Raw genomic sequence first — 13,734 nt, forward strand, 5'->3', positions numbered from 1 at the left:
AGTTTGGCTACAAGCTCTACATTCATGTAATCCCACCAGTAACATTTCACTTTGGAATCACCCACCATACCGAACTGGTTACCACATTCACCGGTTTCTCTCCCTTTGCTATGGCCTAGGGTTTCCACTTAACTCTCCCTACATCTGCTCACAATTCTCACCCTTCAGAATATGCAGCCTCAATATCTACATGTCATCAGGTCCAGGATAAGCTGCACACCCAACCAATTGATCCTTCATTAACAAACCAGCTAAAGTACCACACCCACCTAAAAAGTGTGTCTTCCCAAAACATTAACTGTGAGCGGAATAATGCTTCTAAAGGATTTCCAATGACTCCTCACTCACATCCGCCGGCTCCCTTTGGCCATCACCCACTTGTGTCTTAAGTAGTTCTTCATGCGCCGGCCTGACTTCAACCCCTAAATTATGTAAAGCAGCAGCATGCTTCCCAAGACTGCAAACCCCTTCCTTCCTAGGGCTATTACATAAGTCATAAATATTTTATTCCTTAGCTTCCAATGCATGGGTTCATTCCCAGGTGACATTTGTGGGCAAGATACATTTTGAGCAGACCCAATAGTATAAAACCACAACAAAGTAACAAAATAAAGTAATAAAATACATTCAAACAACCAGTTTAAAATACTTCTGTAACCATTTCAACAATTCTAGAACTTGTCAGCCAATCTTTGGATATGTGGAGAACCATAAAAACAGTGCGTTCAATGAAAAATTGTTTCAGTGTCTTGTTGGAAAGAGGAAAATGATAATGTTCCATGTCTGCCATCAGGCATGGATTAAAAGTCGCATTGTGTCTTCATCCAGCACTAGCAATGTCTATCCCACAACTAGATCTGAATAACCAATGTGGCTGTACATTAGTCCTATCTCTAGTTCCACAACTGAGGCTTCTCACAACAAGGCGTGAATCGAAGCAGAGTTAAATGTAGTAGAAATTGCGCCACAGCCCAAAGCGCGGTCCTTTAGTGCTGGTATGCATTCCCTAGGCGAGCTAGATCCTGGGCACACAAAGTACCAACACATCTTTCCTACATAAACAACACAGCTCATTTTGTAGCCAAAATAAAATCAAAAGTCTCCAGAATGGAATGGTTTAGGATCACGGTCACCGTGTATCCAGGCTAGAAATCTGGGTTTATGCAGGTGCTTGGGCATCCCTGCTTGCCATGACTGTGGTATGAATGAATGATGCTGTTTTGTGGAGCACACGGCTGCTCCTCGGAGTGTCCCAGCCCTGAGGAATGAACCCCTTTGATAGCAGCTATGAGCGGGTGTCTCACACCGCACCATCGAGAACTGCGATGCAGCCCAGGACTCAGCATATGCTTTATCCCGCACACTTGCTTTAAGGGTGCTGTGACTCCTTTCGCTACTCGGAGTTTTCACTCTCCCACACCGTAGTGCAAGATAATAACTAGGGTGCAGGCTGGTCCAGGGGCGCAGAATATTTGCTGCAACAAAGAAAATGCAATGCTCGCAATGCTGAGGGTAAAATAAAGAAAACTCAAAGTGGTAGATGCACATGGTAAACCTCGCCTCACTTGATCATTTGAACTACACCTGGAAATGGAGGCGGTGCTCTACGAGAGAGGACTGCTACAGCGGCCAACCTACCTGTGCGCGTCTTGCTGTTGGTCAGGATCTCCTGCAGGCGCTCCTGAAGCTTATCTGCTCGCTTGCGTTCCAGCTGCAGCTGCCGCTTCAGGTCCTTCAGCTGAAAAGACAATTGAGAAGACAGTGAGCAAGAGGAGAGGCCTTCCCTCCTTAAGAGACCAGGACAAGCCTGCTCCCTCATGCTCTAACTTAGCAAAGGTCTGGATGAATGAATGACAAGACATTGCTTCATGGCATCGTGCAACAGTCTGTCATGGTGAGGGAGGTATAACGTTTTTCATGGCTGTCAATGGCTAAACATTCAATTAATTACGGTCTAGCTTAAATATGTCAATATCCTACAATGCATGAGTTACAGATAATGAGATCTTTGACATGTCTTGTTGTTCTTATTGAGTGTTCGTATTCCTAATGAGAAACCTGCAGTGTAAGCCTTTTCGTTGCGATCAGTTCTCCGTTTCATTGGTGGTCTGTATACACAGATGGGGGTGCAATCCCACATAGATGGGGGTTGTCAAATCTGGATCCTTACCCTACAGCTGCTTCCTTGAATAGCGACGTTCCTGGCTACCTGGGTCTGTGTCTGCGTAGGGTTCTTGCTACCTTTCCTGACTGAGAAGGGTTCCTGCTACCCCGGCCATGTCACAGAGGTTTCTTGCGACCTGGGTTCTGTCTGGAAAAAATTTCTCAACCTGTACCCCTATCTATACAGGTCTTATATTGCTGACTGGTTAACCCCTTGAGACCATATCCTGACCTGGGACAGCTTCGAGTCACACAGACACAACAGGACCTGGGGTACATGCAAGGAACACTGAATGTGAGAAACCTGCAGGAAGATTATGTAGCAGCCAGATAAATAGTTACACAAGTTAAGTACCCTTTTCTTCTAAAGAATACATCTTCCCCAATATTCCTCACCTTATGAATGAGTCCCAAAGCAATACCTTGGTGAGAATAGGTAGTGGCGGTTAACCAAGGAAGTCATGCAACAACGGTTGGGCAAAATACCCATCACTGTATGCCTGAGACAGAAAGCAAACATCCATGAGGTTGACCACGTAACTGCCTGGCAGATGTCGGGAACCTGAAGGACTCTGTAGAGTTTGATCAGAAAGACATGTGAAGGTAGACAAAGGAGCCAGATTGCACTTAACCCTAGCTGCCACCAGACCCTTCTGTACACGGGGAATTGAAAATTAAAAGATATTAGAAATACGAGATTTAGGGGGTTGAGGTTTCAAGCAATCTACAACATTGGATTTGATAGAAGGCTTTCTGGCTGCCTGGATGATGTCTGCAACCTTTATCTGAAAGGCAAAAAAGACTTAGTTGGTATAGCTCAACCTCCATGCGTGCAGCTGCAGCATTTTAGGATTTGGGGACTGGCACTGGCCATCCTCCTGCAATTGCAGATCCACTTAATACAGTGATAACGCACTGGCTATCAGATCCGCCTCGCTCCTTATGAAGCAATCAGAATCCGCTATAAATGGCTTTTTATGAGGTGTGACGAGCTGATCACAGCAAGTTTCCCCAACTCACATCAGGCTTGAACATATCGGCCCAGAAGATATGTGGCACTAGTAGTCAGAAAGCCCAAGCCACCAGAAGTGAATACTTTCCTACCCAAAGAGTCCAGTGCATTCAACTCTATCAAGAGGTGCAGAGGGAAAGGCATATGGGGTTTGCTTGGAGGAAGAAGTTCGGACTGCTAGACTTTCCATAAAGGGTAAGGAGAACAAGAGTGAGGGTTGTACTCAAGCTAGCGGACTGTGGACTTCTGCACCTGAAAAGGGGGTTATTTACTCATGCAACCAAGACAAGATCCAAGACAGACTCAGTCAGTGGGTGTGAGGGTTTCACTACAGCAGAGGGTGGGGGGATCTTGATCACATATTAGATTTCACCTCCACAGAAGGCAGGGTGAATTTCAAGGCTTTAGCTGCTTCTCGTACCACAGCTGTATATCAGGAAGTTTCTTCTGAAGCAGGGCTGGAGGGGTAAGTGTCGTCCCCTTCCTATGAAGTGTTATGGTCACTCACATTCTGTAAGTCCTGATATAAGCCAGAATCACTATTAGAAGGAGGTTACCAGCCTCCAAGCCATTGTCTTCTGTGAAACCACAGTCCTTACCAGGCACTGCAAGGGCACTGGAGTTGGTGCTGAGCTCCTCCTTCGTTTGGGTGAAACTCTGGGCCCTAGGAAGGTGCTCTGCTAGATGAACATCACTGGACGGCGCCTTAACCTTTTCTTTCATCGTACAAATACTTACTTCTGATGACAGCACCCTAGTCAGCTTTGTGGGTGGCATCTACATCAGCGCTGAAGAAAACTGACTGAATGGGGGGCAGCGCCTTGGCAGGCTTGAACCTCTTCTTGCGTGTCAGGGCACGACCAAAGGAGGCACTCATTTGGGGTCAGTCCCACAGAAACGTGTCCCCCCCAGGGGTTGGAGGAGAGCCCTAGACAGTAAAGAAGCCATCCTGAACAGATCCAGCATCACCATCCTGAAGGCCACAACCTGCGCAGCGTCAGTCGACAGGCCTGAAAACTTTCAGATTACTGTTTCTTAAAAAACAAACAGAAAGAATCCAGCCTCGGGGAACAGTGCAGAGACCGAGCAGGACCATTTTCTCAAAGTAGAAAAGGACATCTCCTTCCTATGGTCCGTTTTGTACTTTTCATGGTAAGATCTTTTAGGAGGCCTTTCCCAGACAGGCGACTTATCTGGAGGCAATGGAGATTACTTTGGCAACTTATTAACAGTCTTAGGCAAAAACAACTTGACTTTCCACTCCCAAATGACATAAGAACCGCTAGCCACTGTGTCGCGCTCCTATCCCAGAAATCAAATATGGATATAATGTGGATCCGAAAGGAAAAGCATCGTGTGGCACCTGCGATAAGGGTTAAAGCCTGAAACTTTTGGGAAAGTCGTCTGACGTAGTAGCTGTTAAAAAGCTGAAGAATTTAATTGATGAGACAACCGGACAGAGCTCCTGACTCATGTCTATGAGGCGTAGCTAAACAGCAACTCCAGCCAGAAAGCCGTCCGGCACCTAATATACTTTGGTGTGGTCATGTCCAGACATGGAGTCATGACTGAATCCCCATGGCAGTGCTTTAGAGAAGGCTGGGAACAATTATTCCCAGGACCAGTATGAATCATAGAATGATAATTCATCGGATGAGGAGTCAGCAGGAAAATGTATTAATTAGAAACATAGTCTTGTCACACTCTTGTGCCAAAAGAAAAAGCGGGTCACATATACAATAATGTGCGATGCCAGGGTCATTACATGAAGATGGAAAAAAGCATGGAGTGGGTAGAGACAGATGTGTGCAGAACCTGAGCTGCATAAACATCACTCTTCCCACAGCAGACATACAAACGGGGAGCAACCACCTACACTCTAACACACATATATTGGCCATAAGATGATCCAGATTACCTATTTTGCAAGCACATATGCACTGATAATGTACCTCAAAGCACAGGGGAGGCGGAGTGAGCTAAAGAATGATGATGGATTAAACCCAGATCGGTTGACTGGGGGTGAGTGCTTGCAATGTTCAACACTTCGGACATCATCCCCTTTGGTTTTGCGTTGTTCGCCCTAAGTTGGCAGGGTATGCCCAGACGTGGGTCCTTTGCTCACTTTGCCACTGGATTCAAGCTAGCCTGGCTGATGACGGCTGATTAGCCAGAAATCGGTCCCAGGATGCTTGTTTCCGGTCCAGGAAAGACATGGCTTGGCAGTTCGGGCTGGACTGTTCCCATGAGGCACAGGGTCAGACTGATTGGCATACGGCCATGTCTGAACTGGGGTGGCAGAGTGAGCTGAAGAATGATAAGGGATTAAACCCAAATCAGTTGATTTGGGTGAGTGCTTGCAATGTTCAACACTCCGTCCATCTTCCCCTTTGGTATTGCTCAAAGCACCTTCAGGCAACCAGTAACTTCTTTCACAAGAATGAATCCACTAGCACCCAAGGTAACAGAGAGACTTGGTCAAAGGCCATCTTCATGGGGAATAAACAGAGCAGCATGGTCCTTCAGTCACTGTCTTGCGGGTGACATCATCCTTTCTCGCGCTTGGTGTGACCATGAGGATCAGGATTTAGTTAACCCAGACGCAGTGCCCCTCAGGCCTCCAGGATAGCATACACTGAGGAGTAGTACATGGAGAGATCTGCCTCTAAGACAGAGAAGCTGCTCAACTTTGTGCCAGAAAGCCTCAGACCGCTCAATTTCAGGTTCATGGAGTGCTAACAAGAAACATTCGACACAGCACGAAATGAGAGCGCCTTGCAGCGTTCTGCTGGCCTGAAAATTGCTTCATTGCTAGTTGTGACCTGGTTTTCTGGCGAATCCTTAAGGAAACATGATGGGCTCAGCGGGGTGCACGTAGTGTCGGTGTCAGCTACATTGTCGCTCTCCTGCCTGCAGTGACACTCCACACAATTGCTTCAGTGGTGACCTGCAACAGCAAGACACCCACTGCAATATAATGCAGGAGGCTCAGAGCCTTGAAGCTATACCAGCACAAGTCTTCCCTTATCAACCTTCATCCAAGCCAGGGAGAACAGCAGGCCTCCGCCACACACAAAGCCCATCAGATGTGCACCGATTATTGGGCACGCTTATCTCGCCTATGATGGACCGTTTTCGCCATATCCAGCTTTGAAATTATTTGGTCCGGTAGCGGACGTAGTTTACATGACTCTGACCCCGTGGAGTTGACCGTACAACCGGCCCGGTGGTCTTCACTATTTGCGCATCTACGCTTTCCTTAGTTGGGCAGTACGTTTTCTTCATCTGTGAGCGTTTTCTTGCTCTTTATACTGAACGTCTGAATTTACAAGATCTGGTATTCGTGACTCGTGCCTTCTCCCATATATTGGGATCTGAATTCTGGTTGCTCCTATGAATTAGGAGTGTACCCCCGCATAACCATTTACTTGGATTTATGACCTGGTATCCTAATATCCAGAATATAAAACATTTATTTGGAACCTATGATTTATTTGCGCCCTGACGAAGGAGTTTAGGACCACTAAGTTCCTTTTCCGAAACGCGCATCGGCGCTTCTTCTTTTTGCTTCTTCTTATGTTTTGATATTATTGATTGAAAAGAACTGTTATTTACTGTTTACTTTTTGAATAGTATGTGTAGTGAGTTCGTGTTCCTATTGAAACTGTCTGTTTAGATGAAGTGTATGAGTGGTTTTGACTAACTGGTATGTTTGTTTGTGTTTTTGGTGTATGGGGGTATTTTTGTGTGTATATAATATAAATATGTATATATAGATTATTTGTTATATATTATGGTCACGAATATTCATGTATATTATTATGATGTTCTAAAGTATCAGAAAAATGTGTAAATAAAAAATTATAACATCTTTTGAATAACTTCTGTTTGTGGGACAATGTTTTTTGGTATATGTATCTAGGATGTATCACCTAGTCTTAAATAATATTCAGTAAGGGGACTGTTTTTTGCTGTTCAGCCTGATGGGCTAACCTCTATACCTTCGCTACACTACCTACGCCTTTCACGAATCTCAGGCCAGGTCTCTTTTCCAAAGGTAAAGGATCCACACCTCCTTATTTTCAGTCTTCTGAACAGCAGATGCAAGCTCTCAACCAATCAGAGCGCTGCACACCAAAATGGACTTAGAGCGGTGCTTGTCCGGCTGCCGAGGCTGCATGGGCTGAGTGCGCACTCAGCCCAGGCAGCCTCACCAGCAGGACAAGCTCCGCTGTTCGTTCCTGGATTTTCATTCACTGACCTGGGTTCAACAGAATACTAATTACCGGCTCTGAGTCTCAACGCTGACTTACACCGCCCTCAAGATACTGACTAATTAATTCAGCCTACCCATCATTACCACGCATTAACCTGAAGTCAACTGCAGCGAACTATAGGTGCTCTTTCCTGTTATTAATCGTACCGCAACTCGACACGAATTCAGCTTGCTCACCTGCTATATGTCCAGTTGATGATCGCGAACAATTGAGATCGAAACGCCGTTGACCCCCTACAGCATGAACTATCCCCACTCTGTAAAAAAGTTTTGAGGAGTTTCTATTATTGTTGTCAATGCGGTGTCTTTATTTTTAATTTCACCATCACTTTTCACGTCACGCTTATTTTCACTTATTGTGTAAGCACCTGAATACTATTGTTTTGGAAATAAATATCTGCCAAAAACTGACCTACATGTCCCTGTGAATATTGTTTATCGCTTCCTACAGGAATTCACTTCCTACTCTCAAAAAATAGTGCCCCCCCCCCCACACACAGAATCACTTTTGGTATGGACCTTTTGGCCACACCAGAACCATTGTTTTTCTCCAATATTTTAGTCAGAAATGGCACTCAGTTTAGCATCCCTCATCCTCTGGGCTTCAGTGTGAAACGAGTACTATGCGGAGCGGGCCTCGGAATCATGGCGCTTCCTGGACACCACATGCATCTATTATGTTTGTTGATTACCAACATCCAACTTCTGCTTTTGACACTTTGCCAGAAGACAAAATTAGTCTGCAACATTTTGCAGATGCAGAAGAAGAAACACACTAGAATTACTGCCCAATACTGTAGGCAAATAAACAGAGAACGGGACGAATGTTGGATTGTAGCATCAGTAGAACAACTAACACCATTGCCATTGGTTTGAGCCACTTAATTACACTGGTGATGTGATGGGGGAACCAGAATTCTTCTAAATGCCAGACCAATGGGCCTTGAAAACAATAGAATAGGATAAACCCCCACCCTTCCCAGAAAGCTGCCTTTAGTCCCCCAGGCAATTCCACTGCTACCACTACAATCAGGAAATTATGGAAAAGTGCTTCAAAAGTGCAGTCCGCAAGGAGAAAGGTTGATTGCCTCTACTCATTTTATTTTAAAAGTGACTGAGGATAACTAGAAACTAGAGAGCTCAGGTGAAAGAACTGGTTTATCTCTGTTTTGTGTCCCAGTTCAATGAGAGCAGGACCTAGTACAAGGGATTCTGGATCTAGCCTGCCACCTGGGGATATTTCAGTAGAGGGCTATGTCTGCAAACAAGGCAGCCATTAGGGCAGTAGATCACTTGAAGTGCCAGCGAGCCCATAAAAGGACATGCTGGCAGAGGATGATGAAGGCACAGAAATGCTCTGGAGGGGGTGAGTTTATGGCATTCACACAGATCGCTCACTTGTCACCTTGCTCCCTGTCTAGACCTTTCCTACAGCACTGGGGACTCATCCCTCAGTGGAGGGAAAAGCTGCATTGGTATGCTGCGCAGGCCTGCACCCAAGGGTGCAATGCAAGGGAGGGGCCTGGCTCCAATAAATATTGGGGCTGGCAGTGGCGATACATCACATGCAGCAGCCACAGGGCAGAGCCCTCTTATCAGTGTGCGGCTTTCCCAGTAATGGGGCCATCTCTCTCAGCTGACACAGTGTCGTGGAATTAGCGAACAGGAACCAAATGACATTCAGCGGAGAGCAAGTGATCAGTTGTAAGCAGCAGAAAGAACTCAGTCCTGAAAAAGAACTCTTGGGAGCGACGGAGCACCTTCCTGCACAGGCACAGAACACATCTTTGTCGACACAGTCACTAAGGCACCGCTTCACCTGGTACCTCACTTCATCAAAGGTGGCCAAAGCGTATCCCGCAAATAGAAAACGTAGGACTTCTTTAAGACATATGAGAGGCTCTCACATTAGACCAAACAAACATCTCTAAGAGGAATATTGTGACTCTCAGATAGCAGAGCTATTGTTGTTGTAGCCCAAGATAGGTGCTCTCCTCTTAGGAGCACAGCAGTCATTCAGGTTACATAATGTGACTCAGTTAAGGCAGCAGAGCCAACTCTCAGGATATCTAACCTTCAAAATACGCGCATGTTGGCTTTCAGACTGCAGCGCTAACCCTCAGGACACGCAGATTTTAAGGTCTGAGGCAACAGGAATATTCTTTCGAGTACAGGATTTGGGGATCTCCCCTAATGTACGTAATATCAGCTCAAAATTAAGTAATTTGTTTTTAATATTATATGAAGTGCACAATTGCAGCTCATTCTGGGAGTGTTGAATGCACATTAGAGCCTGCCGCCTGGCGTGCAATGCCCTGGCACACAGAGGCACCGCGCTCAAGCGGAGTCTGCAGGCAGAAGGGCACTATCACCAAGTCTCTGCAACAGCAGTAGATATTTCCTGACATCCCAAAATAAACTGAACATTTCATCAAAACTGGGAGTATGTTTTGGATTAGCTGGAACTTACTCTACCGCGCCCTTATACTCACTGTGCTGATCCATCAGAATCTCCTATGAGTAAGTCTGCGTGTTCGCAATGGGGCTATTGACGAGTCTGCTAAATGTCTCAAGGCAGTGGTACAACCACAAGCAAAAAAAGTAATGCAAAGAGCAACTCTTCAGACAGATGGTGAATGTGTTGCATCACTGCCCTCATAAGGGGAGCTTCCATGCGGACTAAAACAAGGACTTGATTAAGATTTCGGCAGATGGGATATCTGTCCCCGTGCTGAAGGAGTAATCCATCCGCTGAGATCTAAATCAAGTCCGCTACTTCTGAAGATTGTGCAAAAATGCTTTCCACCTCTCCAAACCACACTCTGGAAAATATTTAAAATCTATTTTGTTTCTCACTATGTCCTGGAAATGTCTATTTTTAACCTGTACATGGGAATGCCACCTGACAACCCCCTCGCCCGTTGAAGAGGCTGCAAAGCTTCTGATACGGAGAAGATTATTTGATGTACATGTATATGTACGGCTGGTGCAGCGTTATCACAGTATGGGTGAGTGCTGCACCGCATTAACATATGCCCAGCTTTGTGATTGGATGGTGTAGGGCGATTAGCATTATGAACAAACGAGGGTCCCTGAAGCTGCAGTATAACTCCACACCTCTTTTGCAGAGTCCCAGGCAAAGTTATGAAGGGATTGTGCCTTTCTATGCTGCAGAGGGGCATCAGATATTGGACTGAAAATCAGACCCCTGAATCATTCAGGGAAGCAAAAGCCAACTTACCAAACAAGGCGACACAGCAGATGGGATTGGGGGTGGGTGACTTGTGTGTGCTTGTTTTTACACACACATGCATAAGGTGAGATATGATTTTGAATAACATTACACATATGCAGGAAACCACAGAAAGATCCTCAAGAGCTAAATCTGCTAGTCAAGAGGCTACTCTGGTGCAGATATACCAGGCATTCTGTCACTGTGTGTGCTCTGAGGCGATGGAGCCACCTATGTGAACAGCCAAAATATGAGGGAGGTACCCTAGTACTTAGAAAAGGGACGGGTATGTGTAACACAAAGCAAGAATTCCCTTTTCATTGATCTGAAGACAGGCCTAGTCTAAAAATTAATAACACAGGCAAACCAGATGTAAGGAACACCTACATGAAAACATCTGACTCAATACCAACCTACCACCTGTCTAAAGACAGGTATGTTCTATTCCATTCTTATGCGTAAAGTGCTCCACTGACAGTGTGGCGATGTCCACGCTATAAAAATACTGAGAAAAAAACCCTCTAGATGTTACTAACGATTGGAACGATATGGAACGATTGGCGATATCACTGATATAATCAGTATCCGTTTGTTTCTTCATTCATGATCGAAACCTTTTTCATAGTTAGAACCCCTTACAGAGGGCCATGGGTCAAGCAGGAGCTACTGGGCCCAACCGTGGGGGTTGAGGTCTTTTACTCATGTTGCCAGGAGCCTGAGCAACTGGGCCAAGTACCCATTCAGCACTTGACTCTCAGAAGTAGTGTGGGCCGAGCAGTCTAAGGCTTTTTGGCGGAAGGGAGATTGCAGGGGTGAACACACACAGGTTAAAATATGGTCAATAGCAGCAGTAAATGACTGTCCAGCCAAATACTTGCTTTTATGAAAAAAAGAGTATTTATAAATCAACATAAATTAAAATACAGCATACACAAATAATACAGTCCTCCTGAGTTCAGTACTATTGTGCTAGATAGGAAGGCCCGAGTCCCACTTCCCTCTCTCTATTGGTAGTGGTTATTCCCCATTCACGATAAGCGACATTAAGTTTAGGACCCATAGAAGTCCAAGTTTAGGGAACCACTTGGACTCTTTTAAACTCAAAAGTATTCTAGCGTCCACAGCGCTACGAGGCGGAACAAGTTCCCCAGGGCTCTTCGACCAGGTAATGAGTCTTACCCACTACCGCCAGTTTTGTTCTACCAGAGACCCCGGAGGCGTTCCTCGCTTGGATGTCACAGAGGTCTGTAGCTGCTGACGGCGGCAAGTAGCACTCTTGGCTTTACAGGGGCAGCAACTGGCCATTTACAGCGCTCCCTCCGATGACGCAATATGTTCCTTTAATGTCTCACATGTGTAGTGGAATGATGAAAAGAATGTTTATAAATAACGTTCCTTTGGAAAATACTACTACTTTCCCTTACCTGGGTATTTTGTTCCATGAATCTGGGGTTTGGACAAGTGCTGTAAAGGCCAGAACTCTTCTGTTACAAAAAACAATAATGGCCATAAAGACTTTTATAAAAAAGTTGGGCAAAAAACCAATAAGAGAAATCTTGACTATATATAATGCCACGTGTACATCGGTAGCCCTGTACGGCGCAGGTCTTTGGGGGTATTCGATTATAGAACCAATTCAAATAGCCGAAAATAAATTTATGAGGGACGTCCTAGCAGTACCACAAAGTGTTTCGACCTACATTTGCCATACTGAACTGGGACAACCTCATATTTCGGATTTAATTCGAACACAACCCATCCTCTTGGGGCATAGGGTATGGACAACTAACGAATGTGTCATGAATCGGGCTATGTTGCAGGACGTATTAAAAATGGAAAACGTGGGTAGATTTGATTGGCTAGATTACGTTAAATGTTTTATGATCCAAATTGGTTGCCGTCAATACTACGAGGACCCACTCTCAATGGGAAATATACCCAGAAAACTGCTGAAAAAACTGTGTTTGGAATACCTCGAAGACAAGAGAAGGCGAGAGGAAATGAATAAGAAACGCGTTACTTCCCTGTAACAGCAGTTATCCAGTATTGGTGTCTTTCATAGATTCACATGCCTGAATCATTCCCCGTCGTCGAGACGGGAGCCTCCGGCACATAGAAAAGTAATGTCCTATAGACATACATAGAGAAAAAATAGGCCTAAGGGCCTCACCTTAGTAGCCTATCCTTGTCCTTATGTAAAAAGGACCAAACTCTTAGAGCCAGCCAATCAGCTATCACCTCCCTCTAGAACCTTCCTGACAGGAGCCTCAGTCTCTCAGATTTTCGTACGCACCAAGCTAGGTAGGCGTAATACAGTTAGAGAGAAACGTGAGTCCTTCCAAGGGAGGCGGGAGGGTTGCATGTGAATCTATGAAAGACACCAATACTGGATAACTGCTGTTACAGGTAAGTAACGGGTTTCTTATCCAGTATTAGGGGTGTCTTTCATAGATTCACATGCCTGAATCAGAGTAGTTAGCAATACATTATGCACATTTCTGATGTAATCATGCTATATAGTCATTTCAGATAATACACATATTACCATGCGACTTTGAAACATTAGCAGACATCAATATAGCAAGAGATGTGCATACCAGGATGGCGGGATGTTGGAAGGCTCACCTCACTGGAATAGATGGCGAAGCACCGCCTGGCCCACTGCTGCATCCTTCATAAGTTCAGCATCCAGGCAGTAGTGTCTGGAGAAGGTGTGCGGTGACTTCCACGTCGCCGCTCTACATATATCCAAAATCGGCACTCCAGCGAACAGCGCTGCTGATGTGGACATCGCTCTGGTGGAATGCGCTTTAACATTAGCACTCAAAGGCCGTCCGGCCCTGTCATGGCAGAATGCTATCGCTGAGGAGGTCCACCTTGAGATGCTCTGTTTCGTTAGAGGCATACCCATCCTTGGCCTACTGTAGGCCACAAATAGCTGTGATGACTTCCTGAAGCTCTTTGTTTTGTCTATGTAAACCTTTAGACACCTTTTGAGGTCCAATGAGTGTAGCGTCCTTTCTGCTGCGGTGGTAGGGTTTGCAAAGAAGG

At 45.4% G+C, this 13,734-nt stretch overlaps 1 protein-coding gene across 4 annotated transcripts in view; it reads right to left on the minus strand.

The window, feature by feature from the left end:
* Window positions 1–13,734, minus strand: part of GRIPAP1 (GRIP1 associated protein 1) — a 395,004-nt gene that overhangs the window by 213,560 nt on the left and 167,710 nt on the right. For all 4 annotated transcript variants that reach the window (XR_015300640.1, XM_086940304.1, XM_086940303.1 and 1 more), the window contains one exon: window positions 1,639–1,738. Coding sequence is in view for 3 of the 4 variants with exons in the window: in XM_086940304.1 (XP_086796430.1) it covers window positions 1,639–1,738 (100 nt within the window). In the remaining variant the exon portion in view is untranslated. The remainder of the gene's footprint in view (window positions 1–1,638; window positions 1,739–13,734) is intronic.

The sequence above is a fragment of the Lissotriton vulgaris genome, chromosome 10, assembly GCF_964263255.1.
Source record: "Lissotriton vulgaris chromosome 10, aLisVul1.2, whole genome shotgun sequence".
Lineage (NCBI taxonomy): Eukaryota > Metazoa > Chordata > Amphibia > Caudata > Salamandridae > Lissotriton > Lissotriton vulgaris.